The sequence below is a fragment of the Epargyreus clarus genome, unplaced genomic scaffold, assembly GCF_041222505.1.
Source record: "Epargyreus clarus isolate Ecla_fem2 unplaced genomic scaffold, WU_Ecla_fem_2.2 ptg000012l, whole genome shotgun sequence".
Taxonomy (NCBI): domain Eukaryota; kingdom Metazoa; phylum Arthropoda; class Insecta; order Lepidoptera; family Hesperiidae; genus Epargyreus; species Epargyreus clarus.
Window position 1 is genome coordinate 10,919,117 of NW_027332220.1, and position 13,861 is coordinate 10,932,977.

The following is a 13,861-nucleotide window of genomic DNA, read 5'->3' on the forward strand; positions in this document are numbered from 1 at the left end:
ACTACCTTCAATCAACAATACCAAACTTATTGATCGAAGACTACTACACAAGTAACACGTTACCATTGAATTCTTGCTGCATTATGTAAGCCACTGGACAGCACTTAACTATGCAGTTTATAATGCTAAGGAGCACAAGCAATGTGTTCACAATCAATACGTAGTATACTTTCACATTGTCGTCCTTATTCACTATTGACAACGGCTTGATGAATAATGAGTGATGTTTTTATTGAATCAAACGGTCTCCCTAACAAGAGATTATTGCAGTCTTTAGATATCTGTGTTTGAAGGTGGTGGAACCCTTTGTGGTTCGACTCCGGCGGCACCACCGCCACACCTATTTCTGCCTAATAACAGCAGTGTTAAGCGCTGCTGCGTTCCGTTTTGAAGGGTGTGGTAAGGGAGACAGACTTTTCCGAGGCGTTCCAGCTTAGTCCTCAGGGGTAGCTGCGCATCTGTGGCCGATTTCAGGTAGGAATATCTAATCCTATCCGGGGTTGATTACAGATGTCCATGGGCGGCAGTAGCCACTTACGATCAGGTGGACTGCATGCTCATCTGCTACTCCTATATTATAAAAAAAAAACTGTAATCTTTATTATACTATGCTGATCACAGACGCGCTCAGCGTAATATCTAATCGTATTTTAACTAAAATATAAATTTACGCTTAGGTACCTACTGTTGTACTTTGTTAATTAGTTCACCGTATTTATGTCATTTTTATTTTTTAACAGGACCTACCTCATTAGTGCACAGGGCCCCTTTATTCCGAGGCTGCCAAGAATGTAATATGTAATGTTTTTTTTAAATTATCACTATAATATGAGAACATAAACTATGCAAGCCATTTATAGTATTTGCTGACGAGATCTAAAATTACCTTATGCAAATGACGAATTCCTATGCAGTCGAGTGGGTTATCTACATAACTAGTAGTACATATTATACTTATGTGTACAAGTATACTTATCCGAGGGGTAGTCCTCAAGAGTAGCAACCCATCTGTGGCCAACCTCACAGCAATCTAGTGTTATTGGGGTTAATTACAGATGCTTCATGAGCGGCAGTAGCCACGTATCATCAGGTGGACTGCATTGTTGCTGCTCGGTTACTACGTCAGTATTATAAAAAGTATTATTGGTTAATTTCGACCAAACATAAATGTTCCAATTTCATTATTCTAAGCACGAAAGCTTCTTAATAGCTTAACAAAAATAGTACATTACAATACGAGGACGAAAAATTTTTTTCTGACAAGTGTGAGTTTGCAGGCCGAGCCGCAGGCGAGGACTGCAATCACACGAGTCAGAAAAACATTTTTCGACCGCGTGTTGTATAAAATTTTATATTACGGGGTCGGAAATGGGGGTTTTGCGCACGCGAAGCGTGCGTAAAACGTCCATTTACGCACGCCGTGATATAAAGAAAATTTGATGATTAACAAAAAAATACTACTATTTTCTATTATTACACGTATCATTTTAAATAGAAAATTAAATAGATACCAGTTACAACTAAAAGGAGAAGGGCATTTACTTAAAGACATATAATTTTGAAACTTTTTTATTTATAATAAACATAAACAATGTGCAAATTAATAAACTGACATTTGCCACATTTCAGAGCTCTGAAAAGCATTCTCTGACGAGAGACAAACTAGTTTTAGTTTTATGTTAGATAAATAATAACAGACGGTAAGAAGTTAGGCTTACATTGACTAAAAAAATGCTCCTTACAAGTAATAATATTAGTGGCACTGAAACACCGTTTGCTGAATACAAAATGTAATGCAAAAACTACATTCATATAAATTGTGCAATACAAGTTTAGTATAAGGCACGTAATGGATAACAATTTCATTTTAAACTTATAAAAGCACATTTTTAAATTTGATTTTTTTGGAACGAAGTTCCTTAACCTGGCTTGCTGTAGGAAAGTTAGGAAAAAGCTTTAGGTATGCAGCCTCCATGCAAATTTATCTCACTCTTCCCATTATATACGAGTGGGTGACGCTGAACACTTGGAAATTCCGTTGAAAAACTTTTGTTTTATTATTTGAAATCATAGGTGACGTTACATTGTCCCATTATGCAATTTTGATTAAAAAACTTCGTTCCTGACGCGGGTTCCAACCGAACACATCTTAACTTTTCAATTTAAATGTTGTTACTTGTATCAGATAAATTCATTGCAAACGATTTTGATCCATTCAAAATCCCACTAAACAAATCCAATATTGTGAAAATACTGAAAAAAAAAAAACAAAAAGAAAGGAGGGAATACTGATAAGTAAAACGAAGCTATTAGGCTAGTTCGATACAAGCAAAATTTGCTACTACCCAAGAAGCGTATAAATATCACTTAAGTTAACATATTCGTATCGTATTTATAACATATAATAAACTATTCGAAAGAATTCAACATGTTTAGAAACAGTTACTCTTGGAAGTCGCAAATTTACAAAGGCGTTTATCTAAAAACATCCTACGTGTTTATTACCGTGCAAATTAGTGGTTTCCGATTTGTAAAAATGTATATTTTAAAAGGCATATCTACCTTAATAAATAAATCGATCTAAACTTTGTTTCATAATTCATCTAGGTATGTATAAAACACTACAAATTGACGTTACAATCTTCTTATAAAGGCATCCGTCGGATATGACTCGAAGGCACAAAATTATTTTAAAATATAACAAACTTCCTTTTCTTGTCGTACAAACACTAAACTGCAGTAGGTATTTCAGTGTACGCGTATCCTCCTAATTAAAATCATTTACCACCAAGCACCACCACACTTATAATTCTCTTTCAACACTAATCCTATATACTCTTCCTATTTTTAAAAATACTAATGTAAATCTAAACAATATTTTAAATATTTGAACAATAAAGAACTTTATTGTATAACCTACTCGTATTATTGCCATTTTCGTTAAAGATTATGTAGCAACAGCTACAAAAGTGTTAAAAGATATGTAGATATACATATATTAAACTCTACCTATCGAAAAAGTACTCCATCATTCGTGATTTTAGGATAAAGATTACCGAATGCTAAACAAAGTTATCTTATTTACAATTCAAAGTAGATCGAGAAAAAACCAAGGCCATGATTCGTATCACATAAACGTTTGGATATTTGAAGAGGCAATAGCCCAATAAATTAATATAAAATAAGAAATGTAACAGCAGATACTGACAATTCCAGATGAAGGAATTAAGTAGCCGTCGTATTATGCGCATTACCGTTGCATTTATTCGAGTGTACACGCACGTCTTCGCTCAAATGAGCATATGGCGTAGGCGATCATACAGTCGCTAATGCACGTCCTCACCGCGGAGATAATTTATTCAATCTCGAACAAACACACCGCTATCGCGTCCCCGGCAACTAGTCCACAACAGCTAGCTTAAAACGGGGCCTACACCTTTCTTTAACTTAATAATCTATGTAAAAAAAAGTATCGATCACATACGAGAGAAGTTTCGAAATAAAATTGTGGCACTCAGAAAAATGGAAATGGTGTCCCGGTAACCTGAGCGACATCAGGACATGTTGTTGATGCCCAACCTCTTGCTCGAGGGAGTCGCGTCCAGAATCCTCTCGTTGACTTTATCTTCCTCTCTGAAGTGAATTCTTGTGATCACGATATCACCTGTACTGAGGGTTTGCGATCCGACTTCGCTTTTCATGGTTTCCTTGAGATCATTGCATTTCACATCGTTATATGTAGAGTTATGGCATTTGCAACAACAGTTTTTCCTATCCATATCGCCTATGTTCAAAATCTGGCTCAAGTTGGACCAGTCCTTATTTTTAAGTAAAGGCAGTGTTTGTTCCATTGTTTGTGAGAATTTATCCTCCAATTCCCCACTGAGTGGCGCCACCGCAGAAAGGATTGCTTCGAGACGATTAATTTTCTCCACTTTGTCCATGTTCGTGTCTGATAATATCTCGTCCATCATTTGCATGGACTCAGTGAGGCTGGGAGGCTGAGTAGAATGAGGAGATGATATGGAATCTGAAGCGTTAGACTCTAAACTTGCCATTTCATTTTCTCTTTCATCATCATCCGAGTCAGAATCCTTGTCATGTCCCGTAGCCTCTAATTTTTCCAATTTTTTTGATATCTTGTGGCAACCCTTCAATTTCTCTTTTTCATCCTCTGTGAGTTCTAAATATCTCAATAATCTTATTTCCCTATTGCTTAATACTATGTTCTTTGTAGTTTCAGCCAATTTCTGCTTTAATTCCCCTACCTCAGTATTGATCTTTCTTTGCCGTTTGCGAAGTTTGACTTCTGTTGGCTGTATATGCATAAACACTTGTTCATTGCTCAATTCCTCAAATAATTGTTGATTTTCGGCCTTAACATTGCTAGACATATATGAATAAATAGCTGGATTTACTAAAGAAAGGACATCAGATGCCGCATATATGATCATGTCCTTTGTGAGAGGTCTCCGAGCCCAGTAGCGTTGATCTCTCCTGTAAACATTCTTTAGCTGTTCCTTCATCGGATTCATTGGAGCATTATAAAGTTCACACAGTGCATTCAGGCTTAAATTTTTTACTTTATACACGGGAACACCTTGTTGTTGAAGTTGCAACACCGCATGAGCTGCTTGTGTATCAAAAACATTCTTCAACGTAATCTCAAATTGGTTGTGCAAATTGACTGAGTCATTCCTGCAATCATGTATGATTTTAACAACGTTTTCGCTCTCAAGGAGATCTTTGATCTTACCCTCTATAACCATTCCAGGACAAGCTAGAATATCAAGAATGTAGACCTCTCCATTCATGGTAGCTATTTGGCAAAGAGTCAGTACACCTTTTAAGCCCAAATTGATACCTTCGCAATCAAAAGAAACAATGCTCTTTGTGGTGCGTTTAGGATTCATAATGCTGTCAATAAGTGTTGCACATTCCCTTACATTTGCTATGACAGTAGCACACTGAAGAACTTTTTGGCGCCAGGCTTCTCCCATCATATTATTCCTTATGCTGGCCGTACCGTTCGTTTCTTCTGAGCAACGAGCATTTAAATGATTATTTACCCTGTCTCTGACCATATTTTCTGCAAGGTTCTTTATAACAATAGAGTTGATCCTCTGTTTGAGAGTTTGATTTGCAATATTTGCTTGTGGACCTCGGGGAGATTCTATCGGGCTGAGTATTCTGTTTGCGGGGCTCTTCTTGCCATCCGAAGGAGTGGGACTTGCAACCATGGGCGGAGACGGGGACACCAGCTTCTCCTCGACCACTTGCTTTGGTGGATCAGTCTTTGTTTTTGATTTTGCATTTAGATACATTACTGGTATTTTTGGTTTACTTATAAGCGTGACAAGATTTGCTTGCACTTGGAAACTATCGGAGAATATTTTCAAGAAAGCACTAAGATCGGCCGGACTCTTGAACATCTGATACCAGTACTCTTGCGGGAAGCGGGACACGATCAAGTGGAAGAGTTGATCGACCAGCACCGGGCCCTTCGCCTCGATACACTGGGCGACGTAGTCCAGCAGCTGTTGCGCTGTGTCTGTATTAATATTAGCTACGGGTAAATTGTGGAATTGTTCAGAATTACTGTGTGTGTTACCTTTCCTATGATTCTCACTGACTAGAACGACATTGTCTTCAATAATCTGGAAGGTGTCCGGGTGCTTCATGAGGAACTCCTTGAACTCCTTGATGCGCTGGCCGGAGATGTGGCGCACCTGGGGCGACGCCTGGCTGCGGTGGCCGAGCAGACTCTTGATCGGCACCTCGGTACCCTCGCCGTACTGAATCATCTTGCTCGCGAAGTACTCCTTCGCTTCTTCGATGTAGTCGTTGTTGGAGGAGGCGCCAGCGCCGCTGAGGTGCCTCTGGTACGTGTTGATATCAACATAGTCCCCGTCTATGCTGAACAACGCGGGGTACTGCGCCAGGAACTTCTTGAGACCCGACTGCGACCCGCCGGCGATCTGACGCATCTCCTTAGTGAATCCCTTGGCACCGAACTGGCAGGAAAGATCGTGCAGCGTTCTCGGCTCGCCTTTGTCGAGTAGGCGCTCCACGAAAAACAACAGAGTGAGGTTTCTAGCGAGCTCATATTCCATTGATTCCATTTCCCAGCAGTTGGTGCCAATTTGGTGTCTTACACTAAAATTATTTTTCTACGTATATGTGTCACCCACAACACCATGAAATTCTTCAATTCTAAGCCTGATCAAAGATAGCAGAAGAAAGTGACGTGACGTAGTGTTGCTTTAGCTAATTATTAAATCACCCCCTTAACTAATTATATTATGTATTTTCAGTTAAACTCATCAAAGTGATAACATTAATGACTTTCTTTGAAATGCAGGTATGATGATCATAAAGAACAATTTTTAACATGATTTTATATAAAAGACATTCTGCGGTAATCATCCTTAAAGTATTAAAATTAAAGCAATACAACTAAAAATACTGTAAATTGTTCAAGTTGTTATTGGTATGTAACTGTAGAGAAAATATCGTGTAGAGTACAAAAAAGGCATCTAAATACCTAGTTGTTTTAACGAATAATTCTTCAAATAATTTAAGTTTAAAGTATCAAACTTTTTAATTCTGCAATATTATCTTTACCGCTTGTATTTGTATACCGGAGCCTTTTTTATACCATGAGTTCCCAAGTTATTTCTGAATTTACCAAATAGCCATTGGCTACTTTGTTAATTATAATACATTTCCCTTAAAATGAGTGAGGTTTGATATATATGGCAATTATCCGAATACAAAGACAAAACATTTGTTTTTATTTTTGCAACGTTACCGATGTTTACCATTTCTTATCTACATAGAATAGCACATATTTTTTTGAAAATCAACAACGATCTCCATATATATTAATTAGAATTACTCAATCACTGTTAAAACACATATAAATAAGGCAATAGCATAGAGAGGAATTTTGAGGTTATAAACATTGAAATAATTATCTGTGACAAATAAGGAAGTGACTTCAAATCACAAATATGTCATCATTGGTTTGACAATATTGTCAAACTTGGAATAATTGGAATTTGTCAAATAAGTGGGAGGAAGTATATATTTTAGTATTGTTACGTTTTTTAATAATTTCTTGCAAGTTGGTTTGAAGAGAATATTTCTAAAAGCATTTTTCAGTATAAAAACTATAGATAAATTGGATATCATGGTAAGGCCACTTTGACCAACAACATTTAAAATATAATAAGTATGAAGCTCCGGCTTATGAGAAGTTTTACTACGGTTCTTAAGATTTGATACAATTTAGCTATAAAAACAATTTTTATGAAGTTTTACAAACAATTCGTTTACTGATAATAAACTGACTGATTGTAAATTGCTTTTTACTTTAGTCACTCATTATGAAAATGTACAATTTCCCAATAATCCTAGTCATTTCGAAGCATTTCAATTGATAGGCGGTAAAACCAGTATTGTTTGACCTATTTTTGATTGAAGCAGTTCTTACACTTCAGTGGATTGTGTTGATGTTGGCTAACTTACATATAAGGCAACTATTTAGTTCTCAGTAGTGACAAAAAATGTATGATCAGCTGAACTGTTTCTAAGTTGGTAACAGATGTACATGAGTGATGAGTGTGAGTGAGTGAGTGATGAGTGAGTGATAAGTGATTTTGCAATATCGTTTGCTATTCCTATATTAAAAAAAGAGTATTGCATTGAAATCTCACAGTTTTCCCTGCAATGTTGATGCCATGTTCACAAAGACAAAGTCATTGAATATGATATTTCAATGTCTAGAGATTGAACCTGGAACCCTTTGTCCTCAGACAGTTCCTCATCATCATCAACCCATTATTGTCCCACTGCTGGGAACAGGTCTCCTCTCATAATGAGAAGCATTAGGCCATAGTCCACCACGCTGAACAAGTGCATATTGGTAGACTTCACATATCTTTGAGATATTTTTTTTATAAATTCTCAGGTATGCAGGTTTCCTCGCAATGGTTTCCTTCACTGTTTCAGCAAGTGATAATTAATTTCTAATACATACATAATTTCGAATAATCAGAGGGTTTGAACCTTGGACCCCTCGATCGAGAGGTAGAGTTTCTTAACCACTAGGCTATCACTGCCTATTGACAGTTCTTCACCATGTACATAATCAAATATAATTTCAGTTGGTACTTGTACTCGGGGACCTCCACATTCCACATCGATGCAGCAGCCTGCCACCCAAGTTCAAGAAGTTGCTGCTACCAGGTCGGATCCAACACATTCTGTGTACTGGCAACTTATGTACTAAAGAGTCTTATGACTACTTGAAGACACTGGCTAGTGATGTGCACGTTGTTAGAGGGGACTTTGATGAAGTAAGTTTAGTATAAAATAGTTTGAAGGTGGTAGAACCCTTTGTGGTTCGACTCCCGCGGCACCATGGCCACACCTATTTCTACCTAATAATAGCAGTGTTAGGCGCTGCTTCATTCCGTTTTGAAGGGTGTGGTAAGGGAGACATACTTTTCCGAGGCGTTCCAGCTTAGTCCTCAGGGGTAGTGGGGCATCTGTGGTCAACCTCAGGTAGGAATATCTAATCCTATTTGGGTTTGATTACAGATGTCCATGGGCGGCAGTAGCCACTTACAGTGGACTGCACGCCCGTCTGTTACTCCTATATTATAAAAAAAAATCTTTACGAGATGGCAGAATCATCATCAACCCATTATTGTCAAACAGTAGAAGGTTTACTTCACCGTTCTGGCCAGTGCCATTCATGCTATGGGATGGCTGCGCTATATCACTTTCAGTTCGGCACTTGTATACTCGTATATACAAGTTGTTATGACAACTTCAATAGCTTGATTCAGAAACATGTAGCGCGATCTTTAGACCACAAGCGGGACGTGGCCACAGAGGTATTCCAACTTAGTGCTCAAGGATAGAGATGCATTCCTGGATGACCTCAGATGTTATTAATTGTATCTAGAGTTGATTATGTCCATTGGAGGCAGAGGCCTGTTACTATCAAGTGAATGTTCAATTGCTGCTTCTGTAATACAAAAAACACTGTTTCAGAATTCGACATACCCTGAACAGAAGGTTATAACTGTGGGTCAGTTCCGCATCGGGCTGGTGCATGGTCACCAGGTGGTTCCGTGGGGTGACGAGGAATCCTTGGCGTTGGTGCAGCGACAGTTGGACGTAGATATCCTGATATCCGGCCACACGCACCGGTTTGAGGCATATGAGCATGAGAATAAGTTTTATATTAACCCTGGGTCCGCTACTGGGGCATACAGCCCATTGTTCAGGTGAGTTATGGATGGTTACAGGTATTTATGAAATGTGTATAGTCTGCGTAAAAATGCCAGTCTGCTCTGAATATAGAAATAAATCGCGTCGCCATAGCAAATTGTATGACTAACACCTGCTCGCAACAACTTCAGAGTGGACTAGCAGTTTGGCGCGGACTATACTAACAATAAATTGTTACAGGGTTGATGACATATAGGCAGCAGTAGCCAGATACCATCAGATGGACTGCATACTCATTGACAACTTTTATATTATAAAAAGCACCAGCTAAGGAGCTCAAATTTGCATTACCGCCACATCTATTTCTGCCTCATAACAGCAGTGTTAGGCATTGCTGTGTTCCGTTTTGAAGGGTGTGGTAAGGGAGACGTACTTTTCTGAGGCGTTTCAGCTTAGTCCTTAGGGGTAGCGGCGCATCTGTGGCCGACCTCAGGTAGGAATATCTAATCCTATCTGGGGTTGATTACAGATGACTATTGGCGGCAGTAGCCACTTACCATCAGGTGGTCTGCATGCTCTTTTGCTACTCCTATATTATAAAACAATAAATAAATCTATGATTATTTTATTTCCAGGAATCCAACACCATCATTCGTGCTGATGGACATCCAGAGCTCGACAGTGGTGACATATGTGTATAAATTGCTAGGGGATGAAGTGAAAGTGGAGAGAATTGAGTATAAGAAGGCATAATGATAGATCTTTGTAAATATTTGTTATAGGTCTTAATATTATGTCATGGGAAAGGGTTTTACATTCAAGTAGAATCCTTTGTGGTTCGACAACGGAGACGCCACCACAACTAATAATGCCTTAAAATAACCAGTGTTACAAACTGTGTTATAGGCCCATGCCAGACAAACAAATATTTGAAAAAAGACTTTGCTCAGACGTTTGAACACTTATTTGTTTAAATTTTTTTACCTGTTACTCATGTCATGGTCTCCTAACGACTGGATTTTGTGCATGTGTAGCCAGCTCCACACATATTTGAAGTTTGAACGCTTTGATGTGCGCTCGAAAAACCGGCACCAAATGGCAGTGCAAATATTTGAAGCAAGCTTTGAACTATACTCAATTACCTGTGCTTCAATGTATTCAAACATGTGTCCAAATATGTGTTCAAATGTTTGTGCTATGTCTGGCACGGGCCTTAGGTTGAATGGTGTGGTAAGGGAGACATTACACAAGGTATTCCAACGTAGTCCTCAGAGATAGCACCACATCTGTATCCGATCCTTGTTAGAATTTTAGTTGTGTCTAGGGTTGATTACAGATGTCCATGGGCAGCAGTGGATACCAACAAGTTTGCTATTCCATATTAACTATATAAAAATTAGTTAACTGTGTAATAAAAAAATAATTAACAATATAATGTTATAAATATAATTGATCTGTATATTCAAAAGTTTAATTAAACGTTTCGTAGATTTTCGTTTTAGAAATAAATTTATCATGGTTGACATTTGAAGAAATTGAGTTTTAGAAATTCGAAAATTATTTGGAACAAATATGTTTACAAAATATTAGCTGGGATGATTTCGACAAATTACTTTTTAAGGTTCCTTTCCACTAGGGAAGTGTGAGGTAGCTAAGCTCGGGATATATTATTATGTCCTATCCTATTATAGGATTGTTTAATTGTCATTCAAAATTAATTTCATGAATATAAATTCTTTATTACATATCTTTAGCAAAGGCAGATGTCCCTGTAGGCAAAGGTCGGTGTTCCGCAAACTTTTTGTGTTCAAGGTACATCTAGGAAAACTAAATTTTTTGATGGTACACCACAAACTAAAAATTACGTTTTTAAGTAATATTAATCAACATTTATTGAAACCAAACAATTAGATGAACGAAACAAAACGCCTCGCTTGTGCGCTCGCGTGATTTGTAGGTATTTTACTTATGCTTACTTATTACTAAAATAATGTTATTTATACCTTATTTTTCCGTACACACTTTGCGGAACACTGGACTAAGTGATCATGCCCGGGGACTTCGGGGAACAACCGCGCTCCAACAGTCTGATTTCCCAGCTTGTATATAAACAAGATGTTTAGAAAACTTCGATAGCGTGATTCAGAATACTAGTGGCGCCATCTCTTGAAGAGTAGCGGGAAGCCGCCACACATCCATACAACTTACCTACCTTACAGATCTCTGGTGAACAGCCGCCTTATGATATTTCTCACCAGCTAAATTTCGTTTTGTTACAGTATGCGATTTAAAGTAAAAAATTGTGTTGAAATAAATTTATTTTAAGTGCATTTACATTGATTGCATTATGCTTACTCCATATCTACAAATTATTTTCTTCTTAATCAAGTTATATTAGTTTTACACTTAAAGTAACAGCCCTTGTTATTCAATAGTTTTCCATGATATAAAATAATAAAAGTGTTTTATGTAATATAAAAATAAAATTAAAATATTCAATTTAGTAGAAAATGTTCTAATTTTTATGTAACCGACTTTGTTTTTCACAGTGTAATATTTGTAACATAAGGTCTGGTAAATTGTGATTTAACAGATTGCAACTTAAAACCATTTTCATTCAAATATCCCATAGTAATTAGGATGTAAGTTAAGATAAATGTAAAAAATATTTATCGATCAGTTAATTAAATTTTTATTTTAATTTGGTATGTTTTGTATTTCAAACCTAGAATGATTTACATATAGTTGGGGTTATATCGGAGCTGGGATACATCATACAACCTTACGATTGAAGTATTAGACTAAATGGCCCTTTTTTATTACGAGGGGGAAACCTTCAAAAGGTACCCGACGACGTGGTAGCGACGCCGGGTTATGTGAGATTTTTACCACTAAAACCCCCCCGGTGGCCGTCCTCGGCGCTTGGTGGAGAACTCTGGGATCTCCGATGGAACACAACCGGAGTCCTCCGAGCGCGATGCCCCAATCGGGCTCTTCCCTGGGGGAGCAGTTCACGCTCCTCCCGCACACCTAGTGTTTACAACGGTATGCGGCCACACACACACCGTCGTCCTTCCCGGGGTTACTTGCTGGACGGTTGGAGCTCCCACTCTTCGCTCAGCGAAGTCTCTTAGCTCGCGCGTCGGCGCTCATACTGGACACGCTGTTTACACCGTTATCCAACGAAAGAGCGCCGATTTCAGAAATATGTACTAAGCCAACATTTATATGAATTATTTTTTACTTTGTAGTGACATATAAGTCGGTTTTATTTTTTTGTTAAATTTTTTTTTTGAAGAGCCCCATGTCATAGCGCTCCGGGAATACCCCAGAAGGAAGTTCATTCCACATCTGGCACGTCCATGGCAAGAACTATTAAATCGATTTATTCTAAAAGATTCTATTAAAATAAAGTTAAACACAGCTTGGACAATCTATTGATAACTTTCCTACTGGGTCAGGTGGCGCCAGACGGTCACAAACAAGGAAAACTGTATCGTTTAGGGTTTTATCATAAACAATACACAAATGTTAAGTAGGGAAAGGGCCGGATTTGAAGGTTTCGAGGCCCTGAGGTAACGAAAAAGCAGAGGTAACATATCTGTCTACATGTATTTTAGTCATTTAAAAATTTAATAGTGCAATAATAATCGAAAATACCTTTGATACAGAGCTGGAGGTAACGAAACTGCCTCTCATTCGGGGGTCCGGGGTTCAAATTCCAGGCATCTTTCACGCAACTCTGAATTTTCAAAGTTATAGAAATTGATTATTATCACATACTTAAATGACGAAGGAATACATTGTGAAAAAAATTGACCTTGACCAGCGCGGTGGAATAACCCCTGAGGGGAGACCCGTGCTCAGCAATGGGACAGTAATCGGTTGACGACGATGGTCTATGTTTTTTTATATAATTTAGGAGTAGCAGACTAACATGCAGTCCACCTGATGGTAAGTCGCTACTGCCGCCCATGGACATCTGTAATAAACCCCAGATAGGATAATCCTACTTGAGATCTGCCACAGATGCGCCTGAGGACTATGTATCCCTTACCCTCCCTTCAAATCAGAACACAGCAGAACTTAACGCTGCTGTTATGAGATAGAAATAGGTGTGACGGTTGTGCCGCCGGAGTCAAACCACAAACGGTTCTACCACCTTCAATGTAGGTATAGGTGATGGTTAAATGATACAGCGCCACCACGGGGCGACACACCAAGGACATAGAACACACCAGGAGATACCATGAAAAGACATTTAGATGTCCCGACTTTCATGGTCGTCGTTGTTACGTTGAAGGCTATAAACCTGAAACAAAGCTAAGATTTATTTTTACTAAGATCTTTTGTTGTTTTGTTTTTGTTTACATCGAGTAACATAAAAAACACGATACGCCGTAGATGTTTTGTTTGCGGTGTTCAGATAATTTATGGTCGGAAGCGACCATCATTGCCATTTGGTGAGATATGTCACGTAGGCACTCACAACTAGAGGCCAATCTACGATTATTTAATGGATCTTTATGACTTATTAATCATGACAGGTTTTAATGTTATGTAATTCGTAAATTTTGTAAAGATTCTAGATTTTTCTTTAATTTGACTTTAAGCCACT

At 38.1% G+C, this 13,861-nt stretch overlaps 2 protein-coding genes across 2 annotated transcripts; one reads left to right on the plus strand and one right to left on the minus strand.

Moving 5' to 3' along the window:
• Positions 1 to 1,553: 1,553 nt before the first annotated feature.
• Positions 1,554 to 6,263, minus strand: egl (Egl_like_exo domain-containing protein). Its single transcript, XM_073078555.1, has one exon. The coding sequence runs from the start codon at positions 6,120 to 6,122 to the stop codon at positions 3,555 to 3,557; it is 2,568 nt and encodes an 855-aa protein (XP_072934656.1). The 5' UTR covers positions 6,123 to 6,263; the 3' UTR covers positions 1,554 to 3,554.
• Positions 6,264 to 7,087: 824 nt separating this feature from the next.
• Vps29 (vacuolar protein sorting 29) lies at positions 7,088 to 11,944 on the plus strand. Its single transcript, XM_073078557.1, has 4 exons — positions 7,088 to 7,195; positions 8,169 to 8,360; positions 9,064 to 9,299; positions 9,879 to 11,944. Exons 1-4 carry the CDS (start codon positions 7,193 to 7,195, stop codon positions 9,994 to 9,996), a joined length of 549 nt encoding a protein of 182 aa, XP_072934658.1. The 5' UTR covers positions 7,088 to 7,192; the 3' UTR covers positions 9,997 to 11,944.
• The last annotated feature ends 1,917 nt before the right edge of the window (positions 11,945 to 13,861 follow it).